The 14,696-nt window shown below is 42.2% G+C and overlaps 2 protein-coding genes across 2 annotated transcripts; both read right to left on the reverse strand.

Annotated features, from left to right (window-relative positions):
- Positions 1–198: 198 nt before the first annotated feature.
- On the reverse strand, positions 199–4,791 carry csrp3 (cysteine and glycine-rich protein 3 (cardiac LIM protein)). The gene is made up of 6 exons (XM_051379502.1): positions 4,690–4,791; positions 3,619–3,730; positions 2,185–2,356; positions 1,585–1,714; positions 653–746; positions 199–544 (listed from the first exon to the last, which is right to left on the reverse strand). Exons 2-6 carry the CDS (start codon positions 3,728–3,730, stop codon positions 471–473), a joined length of 582 nt encoding a protein of 193 aa, XP_051235462.1. The 5' UTR covers positions 4,690–4,791; the 3' UTR covers positions 199–470.
- Positions 4,792–6,440: 1,649 nt separating this feature from the next.
- Positions 6,441–14,696, reverse strand: e2f8 (E2F transcription factor 8). Its single transcript, XM_051379505.1, has 13 exons — positions 14,377–14,696; positions 13,344–13,604; positions 13,096–13,249; positions 12,006–12,323; positions 11,494–11,655; positions 10,910–11,047; positions 10,600–10,809; positions 10,436–10,511; positions 9,484–10,003; positions 9,104–9,370; positions 8,880–9,015; positions 8,159–8,502; positions 6,441–7,409 (listed from the first exon to the last, which is right to left on the reverse strand). Exons 1-13 carry the CDS (start codon positions 14,473–14,475, stop codon positions 7,242–7,244), a joined length of 2,853 nt encoding a protein of 950 aa, XP_051235465.1. The 5' UTR covers positions 14,476–14,696; the 3' UTR covers positions 6,441–7,241.

Consider the following 14,696-nt stretch of genomic DNA (forward strand, 5'->3'; position numbering starts at 1 on the left):
TCAACTTGTCAGCAGGGTTGGGCAAGTTGTGCTGCTGTCTTAATCATCAAAACTGTAATTAGTAATAAAAACAAAAGGATCTTAAATCTGTGATCTAATAATGAGTTCATCTCTCTTCTGTATGTGAGGTACTAAACAAATGGACCCCAAACTGTATTTATATGCTCTGTTTTCTGGATTCAGTTCATTCAGGATACGTTTGAAGGTGACAAAATTGTTTTATTTTGTACTCAGAATGATTAATTAGAAGTATTAGGCAACATTTTACCCAGTTTTCAAGATTGCTTGACTCTGCTGTTATTTTAGCTGCCCGGTACTGTGATTCCCAATACGGCGTCTAGAACATCATGGATGTCATCATGCATGTAGAACATCATCCAGTGTAAAAGTAAAGGCTGAGTCTCCATAGAAACAGTTGCCATGTGACGCAGTTAACGTGAGTTTGAGGTTTCTTTTAAAATCACAAGTGTTCACTCTCGTTCCTCCAACATGGCCGCGTTCCCCAGTCCAAATCCTTTTGGGCCGAAGTTTTTGGCGTAGCAAACTGAAGAGAGAATTAGAAAACAATGCTGAGTGAATGAGCATGTTCTCTGTGTGTGTGTGTGTGTGTGTGTGTGTGTGTGTGTGTGTGTGTGTGTGTAGGTGTATGTACCTTTACAGTACAGCTCTCCATCTTTGTCTGTCACTGTGGTCGACTCCAGGCTTTTACCACACAGAGCACAGCGGAAACAGGTTTTATGCCAGGGCTACACACACACACACACACACACACACACACACCCACACACAGAGTTATTGATAAAAATAGAGGCTGCAAATGTCACTACACTAAACACAATAAAGAAGTTTTGTGGTGCAGTCAGACTGAAAGCCACCTTGCGAAGTGTTGCAGTGTAGGTCTGAGTATTGAAGTTCATTCAGGTTGAACTAATATGTATTTAAGTCACAAGGATTTATGTTCTTGGGAATGTTTGTTTTTAGTGTAATCTTGCCTAAATCATGGAGATATCTTGCTCTGTTTAAAGTGTTCAACAGGCAGCCAGATTCAGGTATTTTTTTGTTGTGCAGTCAGTTATTTTGACCATATCAATACAGTAGACACACACACACTCGACCACCACGTTTGGGCTCTAAGGAGAGGTGCATTGGATGTTGACTAATGTCCTGTTTCCTCTCAGGTGTAGCTGATCTGCCCATAAAGGAGGGGGCTCCAGTTCCAGTTTCCAGCCTGATCAGCAGCAGTTGTGATTGGAGTCGTAGTGAAGTCGACTTCAGTTTGTTTTGTCGTTTCTTTTATTTTCTGACGGGGTCGGTGGTTTTAGTTCTTGTGGCTGTTACTGTTAGTTAGGTTTAGTTCATTTAAGGGGGAAAAAGCCCAGATCCTACAGCCCTATCCGTGTAGGTCTGGGAAAATGTCCTCTTTATGAAGATTATTTATAAGAGGTCTCAGTCTGCTGGAGCAACATGAACCCCCTTTACATTAAAGAATGATGCATTTTAAAATGTGTGGGGAAAAAAAGTACATTAAAGTAAATTACATTAAAATAAAAGCCACAACAGTGTTCCAGGAAGAACTGTCCTTACCTTCCCCGCTCCCATAATCTTCTCTGCTGCGTAGACGGCTTTGGAGCAGCGAGGGCAGCGGTCTGAACTCCCAAACTTCTGGGAAAATTTATTAGCGTTGGAGTTTGAAGAAGCTGGTTGTGGTTTAGACCTAGAAAAAAAGAACAAAAACTATAGTGTGATGACATCTGTAGTTACTTTTTCACCTGTAGTTTAATTTCTGTGGGCTTTTTAATCTGATAACAACCAAAGTTTCCACAATTATTTTCCCCTTTAGTATTTAATTCATGTCAGAGTGGGAAACCATATCATGGAACAATAAAGTTATATTTACACACTTGCTGTGTCACTTTTGAAGTTATATAATTGTTTCTCTAGCTGCATTAAGAGAAGAACCTTCATCTTACTGGAGAAAAGTGAAATGAACTAAATTAACTACAATTAATAATTTAAGGTGCAGTTCACTCAAATCACCAAAAATGAAGGTGTATTATGACGAGGTAGCAGTGGAGCAGCATAAAACCAAAACTACCAATATAGCTCAATACCACTAAGTGAGCCAAATATGTTAATGAAAGCCCGGCTTTGGCCAGTGTCTCTAACTGTAGTGTGATCACGTACTCATGAGACTGCAGGTCTACATTCTGTCCAGGAGGATCAGAGCTCAGAGCTCCAGCTCCTTGCCCGTATCCGTAGCCTTTTGGCCCATATTTCTTCCCGTAACAGGACTTGCAGTAAATCTCAGACTCGTGTGCTGCAACCGTGGTGCTGTCCAGCCCTTTTCTGCAGCTCACTGTGTGAAAGAAACACAAACATTTCAACAGGTTGTGAGGCTGCGGGGGTGGGACGGTTTCAGTTTATCCAGACTGGGGAGTGACACGGTGGAGTAATGGCGGTTAAAAAAAGCTCCCACCTAGCAAGTTTTATCAGTCAACAGTGACATTACACATAGTCAGATGTCTTGTGTTTCTATTTATAGGAAGAGAGGCGAGTGTGAGGTGAATGTTCGAGAAAAGATGAACACTTAGCAGATGCATGAGCTTATCGCAGAGGCCTTTCAGAGCTCCCGCTGGAACAATCCAGCAGTCACACAGACTCCCGTCCAACCAACTGCAGAGATCATTAAACACATATGAGGTGTGCACTCTCTTGGTTTTCATGTAGCTCTGAGTCCCCCTGGATTATACCGCTGCAGCTGGGAGATCTGGTTATTGCCCAAAAACTTTGGCTGTATCACAACTGAAATTCAGGTCAGGACGTTTGTCAAAAGAGCAGAGGAGGGGAAAGTCCCCGCTGTCAGACCCAGAGAGCAGCCATTCAACTAGTAGAGCAGGTTGGATGAGAACAGGGCAACTAAAGGAGAAACTGTGAGTGACTTTCTAAGAGAGCGTGGTCTAAACTGCAGCAGGACAGCAAGTGATTAGGAGTTTAGAGGAAGAGAGGCAAAGAAAAAGAGGGGAAAAAGAAGCAATAAAAATAGGAAATATGCACGGATGAAGGATCAGATAGGAGGGAAAAAAAGAAAGACAGACAGAAAGATAAGAGACAAAAAATGACTGAATGCAAGAAAGAAAAAGATAGCAGGACAAAAAGGATTGAAGAAAGGAAGCAGGAAGAAAAGGAGGCAAGTTAGAAAAAGATAGAGGGAAAAGGGGGCAATAAAGTGAAAGGTAAAGGAAAGATAAACGAGGAAGAGAGAAAAAGGAGGAGCAAGGAAGCAACAATAACAGGATGAAAATAGAAACAAAAAGACATGAGACAAATAAAAATGAGGAAAATCTAAATAGAATTAAAACCGTAAAATCTGAACTGTTTACTACAAAAGAAGAAGAGAACACAGAGAGATGCTTCTGTGCTGCTGAGTGGCTCTTCAGCTTAGACGGCACCCAGAGGTGTCAACGAGGCAGCCGATAAAAGCAAATGAGACACAGAAACTTTGAGTTTGTGTGGTTCTGCTGATCCACCATGACACACACGCACACACACACACACACACACACACACACACACACACACACACACACACACACACTCTCTCTCTCTCTCTCTACTCACTGCAGATGAAACAGGTCTTATGGAAGCTCCTCCCGTTACACTGGATCTCCTCTGCGTGGTACACCGTCTTCTCACAGGCTGCACACTTGGCACCTCCTCCCCAGTTTGGCATCTTAGAGAAACACAGAAAAAATAAACGTGGAACTGCAACTACTTATTTATTTAATTTCTAATCAATCTATTGATTTCTGACTGTCAGATGTTAAAAAAATAACACCCATAATGAGGCTAACGTAGGGCTGCGACTAACAGCTGATGACAGATTACTTTCCCAGTTACTCAGTTGATCATTTGAGCTAGTGAAACAGGCCCATCATAGTTCTTAACATGGTCAAATCTCAAAGATATTCAGTTTGAAATGATTGATGTGAAATGAAGATGAGCTACGACCTTTCTGCATGTTAAGATCTAATACAATTATTTTTCATTGTTAAATGATAACAGTAATTATTCAGCCATGTTTCATCTCATTTTCTCACATTTAAGCCCAATCTAGAAGCATATTTACACCTTTAAAGCTGCTTTAAAAACTTAATTGATAACTGAATTATGAAATGAAGGGATCAGTGAATAAACCCTGAACGTGTAGACTGTTGGTTAAAAGCTTGTATCTACTCCAACCTGTTAACTCTTACAGTGTTGCTCATGTTTCCTGATCAGTGTCTATATTACCCTTCCTCACTTTGACTCATCAGATTTCACTCTCACGTCCCCCCAAACGCCAGCTGCACTAAAAAGCCTGGAGATGTGGCAGTGCTGTCCTGTCTGGCCTTCTGTCCCACATTCCCGTTTCCACTCCTATCAGAGGCCGCCCTCCACCTCACAGGACTGGTATGTGACGTTCCAGGAATAGAGGCTTTACTGAGAGCTGCCTCTCCATCAAACACTGCTGGAAATGTCTGAGTTTCCAAACACAAATCTCACATTGAACTGGCTTCTGATGTTTATGCTCAAAAAAGAAGTAATAAAGTACATATAATTCCACTTATAGAAACCCACATGACCTCTGTGTTGTAATAAACCACTCAACTACGAACATGGAGCGTTAATGCAAAGAAAATGAGTCCTTACCTTGAACCAAGCCTGTGTGCTTCAGTCCTCCAACGTGGCAGCAAACGCTCCTCGAACGGCTTAAATACCGTCCATATCGCCATCACCACAGTCCACCAGTGACGCTTCAATGAAACTATCCTCCTAAAATAACTTGTGACAGAGAAAAGCCCTCTGACCCTTCATCACAGGCTGAAAGAGGGCCGAACATCAGCCACTCAAACATTTGTTCTGCACTCACAGACTGTAACCATCACAAAACCCTGACTGACAGCTGCACGCAGGGAGGCATCGGCGTTGGTATGTTACAGGATTATGGACATTAATGATGGGAACTCAAGGCATGAAACTGCAAAGCTGAATATAAACACATTTGTGAGCCACTCTAGTGACCCCTGAGATGTTTGTTAGCTAAATAAAAATGGTTTATGGCCATTTAAAGACATTTTATGCCACAATTAAATCATATTGTACAGAAAATTACATTTGTGAAGCCAAGTGGGAGAAACAGCCTGGCGCCAGACTTCCGAAATCACCATCCACATCTGATTTATTCAGGGATTCAAATAGAAAACTGCCATCTGAAGTGTTCTTATGATAATTTTAATGTATGTTTGATGTATGTCTAATGTATGTTTGTATGCTGCTACTGGATGCTCGAATTTCCCTCGGGATAAATAAAGTATCTATCTATCTATCTATCTATCTATCTATCTATCTATCTATCTATCTGCTTCTTCTTCTATCTATCTATCTATCTATCTATCTATCTCTATCTAATGAGTGGGAGATAATGGGAACCTTTTTGATTGATACCTCCCAATATATAAACTTCAACAACCAGATGCTAAAATAGATGCAAAGCAACCATCATTAGTAATTTAACATGTGTAACATTATATATTAATGCAAAGAATCCAATCAGCTTGTTTCAATAAAGGTTAACTTTATATTAATGGTGTAATAGGCAGGGTAGGGCAGATAATGTACGAGGGCTCCCCACTCACAAATGCTTTCATGTTCCTCCCATTCTGCCGACATGATGTGTGACTGTGGCTACTCTTAGCTTGTCAGACTCAGATAAACTTTCATTAACCCAATCTGTACTCTGTCAGCTTCAGCTGTCATTTTTCTACTTCGTCTGTCCTCAAAGATCCAGTGAGGAAAGTTTCTATTGGCAGAAATTCAATATAATGAGCACAAACTACGGTTTTATTAGTGTCAAATCAACTGAAAATAGAATTATGTTTTTGGTTAAGAGCCTTTATAGCTACAGACGCTGCAGGTCGCCTTCTATGGAGTAGAAGGGAAAAACCAAACAATCACTGGCATTATACAGGGATGTTCGCGTAGTACCGTAGTTTCTCCTTCACATTTGGAGGTCAAGGGTGAAGCAATGTTGTGAACTACACCACTAAATCCTACACACTGGGCCTTTAATGGTTCCTAGTGGAGTTTTAGACCTCCAGTAGTAGTATCACGGAGCCGATAAAGCACCAAGAATTGAAGCAGTGCAACAACGAAGGCAGCAAGCTTGTAAACATGGATATTAAAGAAACAGGTTATAAAATCGGCTTTACAAATCTTTTATGAGGAAGGAATGGTTAGGAAGCGTGCTAACACGTTATGTTTCAACATTGTCTTCAGTTTTTATAATCAATTAATCGTTTAAGTCAAATGTTTTGCTCTTCTCTGTTTTATAGCATCATTTATGTAACATATATTTGGGTTTCGGGCTGTTGGTCAGACAAAACAAACAACCGGACATCACGCAATGTTCTTAGAAAACATGTATTAAAATGTTTTACATTTATTTTACATTTTACAGGACAACAGAAATGAAGGTAATTTCCTTATAAATTAAACTTAATTAAACATAAAATGTCTGATTAGTCTTGAAATGAATCACATATTCACTTTCTCTTTAACAATTACATTTTTCAACAGGGGGGGTAACAGTTAACAGGTACATATGTGCAAAAGTCCTATCACCAGGTTTAACAAAATAATCAATCAACATGTTTCCAATCAAACTCTCAGTCAAAAAACGTCGACTTATATTTTTATTTATAATATTGATGTGACTTTTACTACTCTTGGTAATTTGAAAGGGGAAAAAAAAAAAGTTGGTGTTCACCCAGATTAACAGAAATAAGTGAAACAAACAAACAAACAAACAAAAAGAAAATTAACTCTCCTCCATTAGATTATGCAAATGTCGTCCCAGTTCCAACCAGCAATGACAATAGTGTTCATAAGTATCTGGTGAACTCGCTCTGTAATCTGGTTTCCATGTGTCCACCGGGCCACACCGGAAGTCTGCACGGCAGCTACTTTTAAAGCTGGCTGTGAGTGAAGGCAGTGAGCCCGCTGTGAAATGTTCAGAGGTAATGAATGCTTTAAAATGCTAAAAAAAAGAAAAGAAAAAGAAAGAATAACCCACCCATAACACACACACACACACACACACACACACACACACACACACACACACACACACACACACACACACACACACACACACACACACACACACACACACACACACACCAGAGGTTTCCCTTCGAAGGCTTTCACGAGTCTTCGGTGGCGACGTCCAGCTTCCTCTGAGGGATGTAAACAGTTTTGGTGGCCAGGTGTCCACCGCTGGTTACCATGGTAGCCAGAGGAGAGAGGGGGACCGGCGTGTGGAAGAAGCTGTGCGGGGGGAGCCCCGTCCCTTTGGGGGTGGTCATCAGAGGCTGGGAAACAAGACAGCGTTCAGTTAGTCTTTTGTTTTAAAAGGATGCGCTCTGACAGATAATCCACAGACCTCAGTGTGGACAGTTGTCATTGGAACTACTTCCTCTCGAAGAAACAACCATCATGATAACTCGAAACCAACGAAACACGCCTGCTAACCCTAGTTTCTTGTTGTGGTTTGACCCTTTAAAAAGTACAGACTGAAGGGGTTTTATTGGTTCACAGGTTTGTTTTCCTGCTTTCTTTTTCTTTTATGTTTGTGTAGTTTATCCATGTCCCTGTAAATACTCCTGTTATAATTATGTGTTAAATAAAACAGCAGAATTCCTGCTGTCTTATAATGCAATTACTTTACCAGTCTGATCTATTGAGTGGAATTTCAACACCTCCTCTCTCCCTTTTGTCAAGTATTTCGTTCAACTTTTTGATATTATCAAGTGGATTTTAAATATTTTTTTTTTTTTTTTTTGGGTTTTTTGTTTTTTTTTGTTGGGGGGGGGTGGGGGGGGGGGGGAGGGGGGGGGGGAAACCCCCGGCGGCTGCGGGGAGGAATCGACCAGGTGAGCTATCTGGGGGTCCCAAAGTTGTAACAGTATTTAGTATTACACTTCCATAGGGTCGGGCAAAAAAATTAATCAAAACTGCAGCAGAAGTTGAGATTTTACCCCCTCATACTATTACTCAAGTTACATTTACTAATTTTCTCAAGAAGACATTATACATCTGTTCTCACAGGTTGAGTCGTTACCTGTTGTAAACTGATCAGGGCCACTTGCTGCCCGGATACGGACTGCTGGATGGGCACAGGCGACACAGGCTTGATGAAAACCATGCCTCTCTGCTGCAGAGCCAACGGGCTGGCTATGGTGCCGGCACACTCTGGAGTCTGGGGGGTAGCGAAGCCGTTTCCTGGGCTGGAGCCTGAGATCAGACCCAGGTTCTGCAGGGTGAAGTTGAGGATGGCAGGACTGGGGCTGTGGAGGCGGTGGGCCTGCTGGGTGGCGTGTGGCGAGGCGGCGGCAGCAGTAGCAGCGGGTTTGTGAAGACGGAGGCTGGTGGGTGTAATCTCCTGGGCTGGGGAAGGTCTGGAGCCTGGTGAGGACAAAATAAAACAGTCCAGTTATTCATGTGTATAGACTCTTACTCTAATCCTCAGTTAATTTTGAGCTATTAAAAAATAACAGTAAAAAGCCCTAAAACTAAAATGAAGATGAAAATGAATTCATAGATTTCTTAGTTCAGCTATAGACCATTAAATAAACGACAATTTTTATTATAAATTGACAGTTTACGCCAGTTACCAAGACAAAAAAAACATAATCCTCTGGTTCCAGGTTATCAAATGATGTTGATCTGTTTTATACCTCTGTGAATCGAATACCTTCTGTTCAATCAACCAACTAACCCATTGTGGAAAGACAAAATCTAGTTAGAAAAGCAACATTTCTGACATTCAGTGCCATATTTACCTGCTGTTGGTGTTTGGTAAATGTTGTAAGTTGGAGTTGAGGCCTTGTTGCTTTCTCTCCCTGCACACTGAACTTCCCTGTAGCCGATGAGGGACTGATGGGAGATTGGGATCAGGTATCCAGCTGGTACTAAATTCTGGAGGCAGAGAAATGTGACACTGAATCGACTGACACGACAAAAAGGTCTTAGGTCTCAAACTCTGGTGTTGTCTTTGTGCACGTACCTCGGTGTGGACGTGTCCTGGCGTGAGGGGAACAGCTCTGACTGGTGTTAATCCCGCCTCGCTGTCAGAGTTCGCCGTCTTGTCTTCTCTTTCCAGGAAGGTCTCCAAGCTCTGCTCTAGCGTCTGATTGGCGACGGCGCCGCCGGGGGTGTTGACAAACTCCGGGTCGAGGTGGAGGGCGCGAGGTGAGGGCCGGCTAGAGAGCTGGGTGCTGCGACGAGCCTTCAAACGGGCCTGCAGGATCTCACACAGCTTTGGAGAGGTGTCCTAGAGACAGAAAGGGAGGGAAATTCTGTTTGTCAGAGATAAATAACAAGCATTTTAAAATGTTTTAGATAAGATAACAACTTTCCTTTAAATCACTCAGGATGTTTATTTACCTTAAAGTTGGGGTCGGCTCTCTTTGCTTTGGAGGGGCTGCTCTCTGAGGCTGAATCTGAACGCAGCCTTTTGAGCGCCAAGGGGCTGACGTCTGACGCCCTGGAGGCCGGCTGGCTCTTCGGTGCAAACTGGCCGGTCGGGCTCTGCCCGGTCTTATCCTCAAAGGTCATAGAGCGCACGGCGAGGCTGGTGGGCTGCGGCCTGGCCAGGGGATTCGGCCTGGGGGAAGAAGGCTGCAGATACACAGCGTAGGGCCCACCGCCCCGCTGCTGAGGTAACAACACAGGGATCAGGGATGAACACTGTGCGGGGATGTATGCTACGGAGCCCGCGGGCAGCGCTGCCAGCGAGGTGTGGGGGGTGAGGTGGACAGTAGTGTTGGCTCTGGGCTCATGGGTTGGAGTTAGAAACAGTGCCTGAGGCGGCTCCTTTGAAATGGAGGAGGTCGGCTGCAGCCTCACAGAAGCCGTGTCCACCTCAGCAGCAGCAGCAGCAGGCTTTGGATGTTTAGCTCCAGTCCTGGAACAGAAGCAAGACTTTGATTTAATATTTTAGAAATCATAACAACCTCGTTATGAAATCTGAACCTGGGAGCTGAAACTGTTTTATCTTTCTCTTGTTCTCAATCAAAGCATTTATTTATCTATTGCTGTTAGTTTGCTTCAGTTTTGAGGGTTAACAGTATCGTATTACAAACAATTCAAGAGCTCTAAAAATCAAGTCATATACTAACAGTTAACTCGTTATTTGGAGAATTTTGGTGGCTACTAATCCGACATCCTCAGTGCCATGTTATTTTCTGGCTGACAGCAGATACTACTCTTTGAAACTGTATGTACAGTATAGTCATTCTTAACAGCCTTATCAACTCCACTAATACACAAACACACCAGATTTAATTTAAAAAGCCAACTTTAAGTTGATTAATAGTCTAAAAGTAACCAAACTGACCTCTGATCTAATTCGATCTTACAAATAGCAGCAAGTTGGGCCATTTTGTTTGGGAAGTCTGCGTTCGACGAATCGCCTGAAGACAAAAGAGGAAAAGATGGTCAGTGTCGTTCACAAACGCCTTCACCACACGCGTAACCTTGTCTGGAGAAACATTTACTCACCGGGGGAACTCTTGACGGGACTGCTGGGGGCGGAGTTGATCTTGCGACGGTCGTCCTGAATGCTCTTAGCCAGCTTTATGAGGGAGGGGTGCCGGGTGAAGCTGCGTTTAGCCCCCGGTGATGAAAACAAGTTTTTGGCACAGTTGTCTACGGACCCACGAGACTCCAGCACACTTTTCTTCTTGGATGGACATTCGGATGTGCCGAGTCCTCCAAGTCTGAAACAAGAGTTTAATGTTTAGTCGGCGAAACTAGGAGATAATTTGGCACTGAAAAATGAATTAGAATAAGAAACGGACTCTGGTGATACCTTTGACTTGTGGGAATTCTTCGGGGCCGACCCATTCGAAGGCCGGTTTCCTCCCCCGCTCTTCTGTCACGTGGACTTTCTCGATGAGCTTCAGGCTCCGCAGCACATTCGCTATATCATACAGCCGGCGCACTTTGGCTGCAAACACACGAGCAGAGCAAACCACAAGATTATCCTACTGCCACAGAACCTGCGTTTAAAGCTCGCGCATCCAGCGGTACAATGTTGGAGTATTTCTATCCACGTATTCTCCATAAATACTTTCAAAATAAGCATGGAGTGCAGTAATTGTGCATGTATATGTAATAAAACTGACTTTAAACATCTTGTACTGGTAATAAATGTATCATGTATGATGCATTTTAGAAGATTTAAATAGCTTTGCATTGCTTTATAACTTTATAACATCTGTACATGCGTCTTCAGGCCCTCCACACTATTAAAATGACTAACAATAATGAACTGACACTAATACACTGCATCATCTAGATCATTCTGAATGTGCTGGCACTGAAACAAAAAGCCTTAAATCGACTGTTCTCCAGGATGAGATATAAAAACCATACACCAGGCCTCGTACTCACTCTTGAACTTGTTCTTGTCTTGATCGGCACCCTGGTCCTCTCCGATCAGGATCTTGGCGGCCACGTCCAGACTGACCACGCGAGGATTAGACACCAGGAAGAGCATGACAAACTTCTGGCTCATCACCCTCAGAGATTTGTCCTTCCGACTGTTAACAGAGGCTAGACACGACAAACGGAAAGTTAGTGCCACAAAACCTGCACTTTTGTTCGGTTTTTAATCTCGTATTAAAAACTTTTATTCAGATAAAGAACCTATGACTGAATTTCAAATTACTGTTGTTTTAGGATGCATTAAGCTTTCAAAAACAAAATTTGAGTGTATATTTCAATCGATAACTACAAAACAAGTCCATCTGTTCATTCTAAAAGGTAATTTTAAAGGATGTTTAATGCCTTTTGGAACATAAATGACCAAAAATCAACCATTCTGGATGTTAAAACAGCGGAAAAACCCACTTCCGATGAGGAATTATGCCTAAAATACGACCCATGGCTCTCCGGCTTCTCACCTGCTTTGAACTCTACTCCTGGAAGCTCCACGAAGAAGAGCTCCCTCTGTCCCTGCTCCCCGCTCTCCAGGTCCACCACCATCTCCTTGTTCTCCTTCTCCTCCTCGTCAAAGTCAAACTCCTTGTCCAGGAGACGCTGCCGGATCTGCTGCATCTGCTGGCCGTACCTGTGCTCCTCGCCCACCTGCTTCAAGATGGCCAGCGTCTGAGCCAGCTTCGTCCGGCCGTGCCACGTGTACCGGTTCTTGGCGGAGCGGCTCACCATGTGCAGACTCTCCAGCACGTTCATGATGTCGTAGATGCGCCGGCGTTCCACATCTGTGCCGGCGGCGAAGAAAACAAAATGACTCAAGTTAATAAATGAACTGGTGTCACAGTGTTTATTATTACTATTTGTGATTTTATTTCCCGCAAACTCACATATCTGCATCTGTGACAATAAACTAGACCTAGAATTTGCGATCGGTGTGGAAAATATTTGACAATCTCACCCAAATAGTGAACACGCTGATTGAGCAACTTGTGTTTTCCTGATAGTTAAAAGGCACTTTTAATACAATTCTGTCTGTATTACATGTCTTTAACAATAATACACACTTAAAAGGCTTCTTTTTTTTTTGACAAATTCAGCTGAGTAGTAGTTATTTAGATCAAGTTTGAGCAGATTATTTCCTGTTAAGGGAACTTCTTGTACATTTCTATCATTTTTAGGCTTCTCAGTTGGTGGAGGGGTCTTTAATTTAGTCTCAAAACGAGATTACAAATGAATTCAGACCTATTATGTAAGGAATATCAGCATATAATACACATTATTTGTATTATCATTACTACAGTTATCACTTTCATTATCTCAATGCTGACAACTATTAAAGATATTACTAATTTGCCATATTTTTTATATCTACTACATAGTTATTTGCATGTATTTGGTCCCCAGTAACCTCTAATGGGCATTATATTAAAACAAACAACAATCCCCACATTTAAAAGGGTAATGAAAGCAACCATTAGCTGCCAAATATCTGACACCCTGACTGTGGTCTGGATGGATTGATACTGTATGATTGATTAGTTGATACAGAAGACGTACTGAGCTCAGTGGCCACATCATCCAGGCAGATGTCGTTGTTCAGGGCGGGGTTCGGGCAATCTGGGTAGCGGGCGAGGAATTTGTGACAGAGCAAACCCAGACTCTTCTCTTTCCGGCTGATCATCTTCTCGGACTCTTCTCCGTTGTCAGTGTCCTGCGGGAGGATAAACGGAGAGTGGCGGATAAGAAAAGTGTTCCTGACTCATCATAAAGTGTTTCATTCATCGTGTGTGAGTTGCTTTTTGTACCTGTATGGAGTCAACCCCTTCCCGCCCGTCGGTGTCCATGCACAGCTCCTTCTCTCGGTTCCTGATGTCGGGGCTGGCCGCACTGATGAGCATCTTGAGGTTGGAGGTCGGCGTCCAGGGGTCGACTGAACCCACTTCCCTTCCTTTTTTAGGCGTAGTGAGGGGACCCATGGTCGGCCGGTTCTCCGCTGACACTGCACGCTGACCAGATACTTTCTTTGGGGTGTTTACGGGAACCTGGGGTGCTACAAAGCCATCGTCCTAGTCAGCAAAAGGGAGGAAACAGAAGATGGCGGTAAAGATACGAGCACGTAAATCTCTACTGAGGAACATTGGGATTTAATTCAAGGAGGTGTGTGAGAAACATATTCAGAATAATCTGTACTTACTGACCTTTGAATGATATTTCTGGGTCAGATTTTGACATTCAAGCGCTGTACTTGATATTTTCCACCTTTGCATAAGAAGTTAATAAAGAGTATAGCTAACGTTATGCATTAATAGATCAGCTCAGGGGTATAAAACTATTCTGAAATCTTTCTTAATATGCTCTTAACAGTGTGGGTTAAAGGAAAAAATAGGTATTAACTTATATTGGCTAAAATGTGTCAGATTTATTCACTACTTTTTCTAATTTGCCATATTTATTAGTATCATTAATCCAAATAAAGCATTGCTCATTGATTCCTGGATTACTGCTTATGTGAAGTTATTACAGCAAAAGTTACATATTTGTCATTTTAACTCTACTTGATATTATATTATATTATATATATATATATATATATATAAAATAAAGATTATAGCTAACTTTATGCATTAATACACTGATAGACAATCATCAATCTTTCATAATATGCTTTTAACAGTACAGGGGAAGGAAAAAAAGCAGCTTTTAACCTAAAACTTTACACTTTCCCAACAGATTATTCTCTATTTATTTTTTACCGTATTGATTAATACAATTAATCCAAATAAAACGTTGCCTATTAATTCCTGAATTACTAATTATACGAAGTTATTACAACCTTACCGCTTCTTCAGAGGAACACATTCGTCGGGTACCAACATTTCTAAAACTGCGTGTCAACAACAACAACAACAACAACAACAACAAGTGAATAAATAACATTAATAAATTAAATTACGCGCTGTGCTCTTTTTTTAAAAAAAATGTTTTTTCTCGGGGAGATCGATCACAAAAACAATCGAATCAAAACACCACAGATTTATATTGGCGGTAACTGACGTACGTTACGTCGAATCGCCGGGGCCAACGGACGTCCGCCGGTGCCGCCCTTTTTTCTCGGAGGCAGCCAATGGGAGCGCGGCGCGAGGCAGCAAACCGGAATT

The sequence above is a fragment of the Dicentrarchus labrax genome, unplaced genomic scaffold, assembly GCF_905237075.1.
Source record: "Dicentrarchus labrax unplaced genomic scaffold, dlabrax2021, whole genome shotgun sequence".
NCBI classification, from domain to species: Eukaryota; Metazoa; Chordata; class Actinopteri; family Moronidae; genus Dicentrarchus; species Dicentrarchus labrax.

What these genes read in the sequence shown, in the direction of transcription:
- e2f8 (XM_051379505.1), bottom strand. Translation starts at nt 14,475, where the DNA reads ATGTTATTTATTCACTTGTTGTTGTTGTTGTTGTTGTTGTTGTTGACA. An exon ending in AGAATTCCCACAAGTCAAAG is followed by an intron (nt 10,810 to 10,909) that starts GTATCACCAGAG and finishes TCAGACTTGGAG; the next exon opens with GACTCGGCACATCCGAATGT. An exon ending in AAGATCGAATTAGATCAGAG is followed by an intron (nt 10,004 to 10,435) that starts GTCAGTTTGGTT and finishes CTTCTGTTCCAG; the next exon opens with GACTGGAGCTAAACATCCAA.
- csrp3 (XM_051379502.1), bottom strand. Translation starts at nt 3,730, where the DNA reads ATGCCAAACTGGGGAGGAGGTGCCAAGTGTGCAGCCTGTGAGAAGACG. An exon ending in AGATTATGGGAGCGGGGAAG is followed by an intron (nt 747 to 1,584) that starts GTAAGGACAGTT and finishes GTGTGTGTGTAG; the next exon opens with CCCTGGCATAAAACCTGTTT. An exon ending in TGGAGAGCTGTACTGTAAAG is followed by an intron (nt 545 to 652) that starts GTACATACACCT and finishes TTCTCTCTTCAG; the next exon opens with TTTGCTACGCCAAAAACTTC.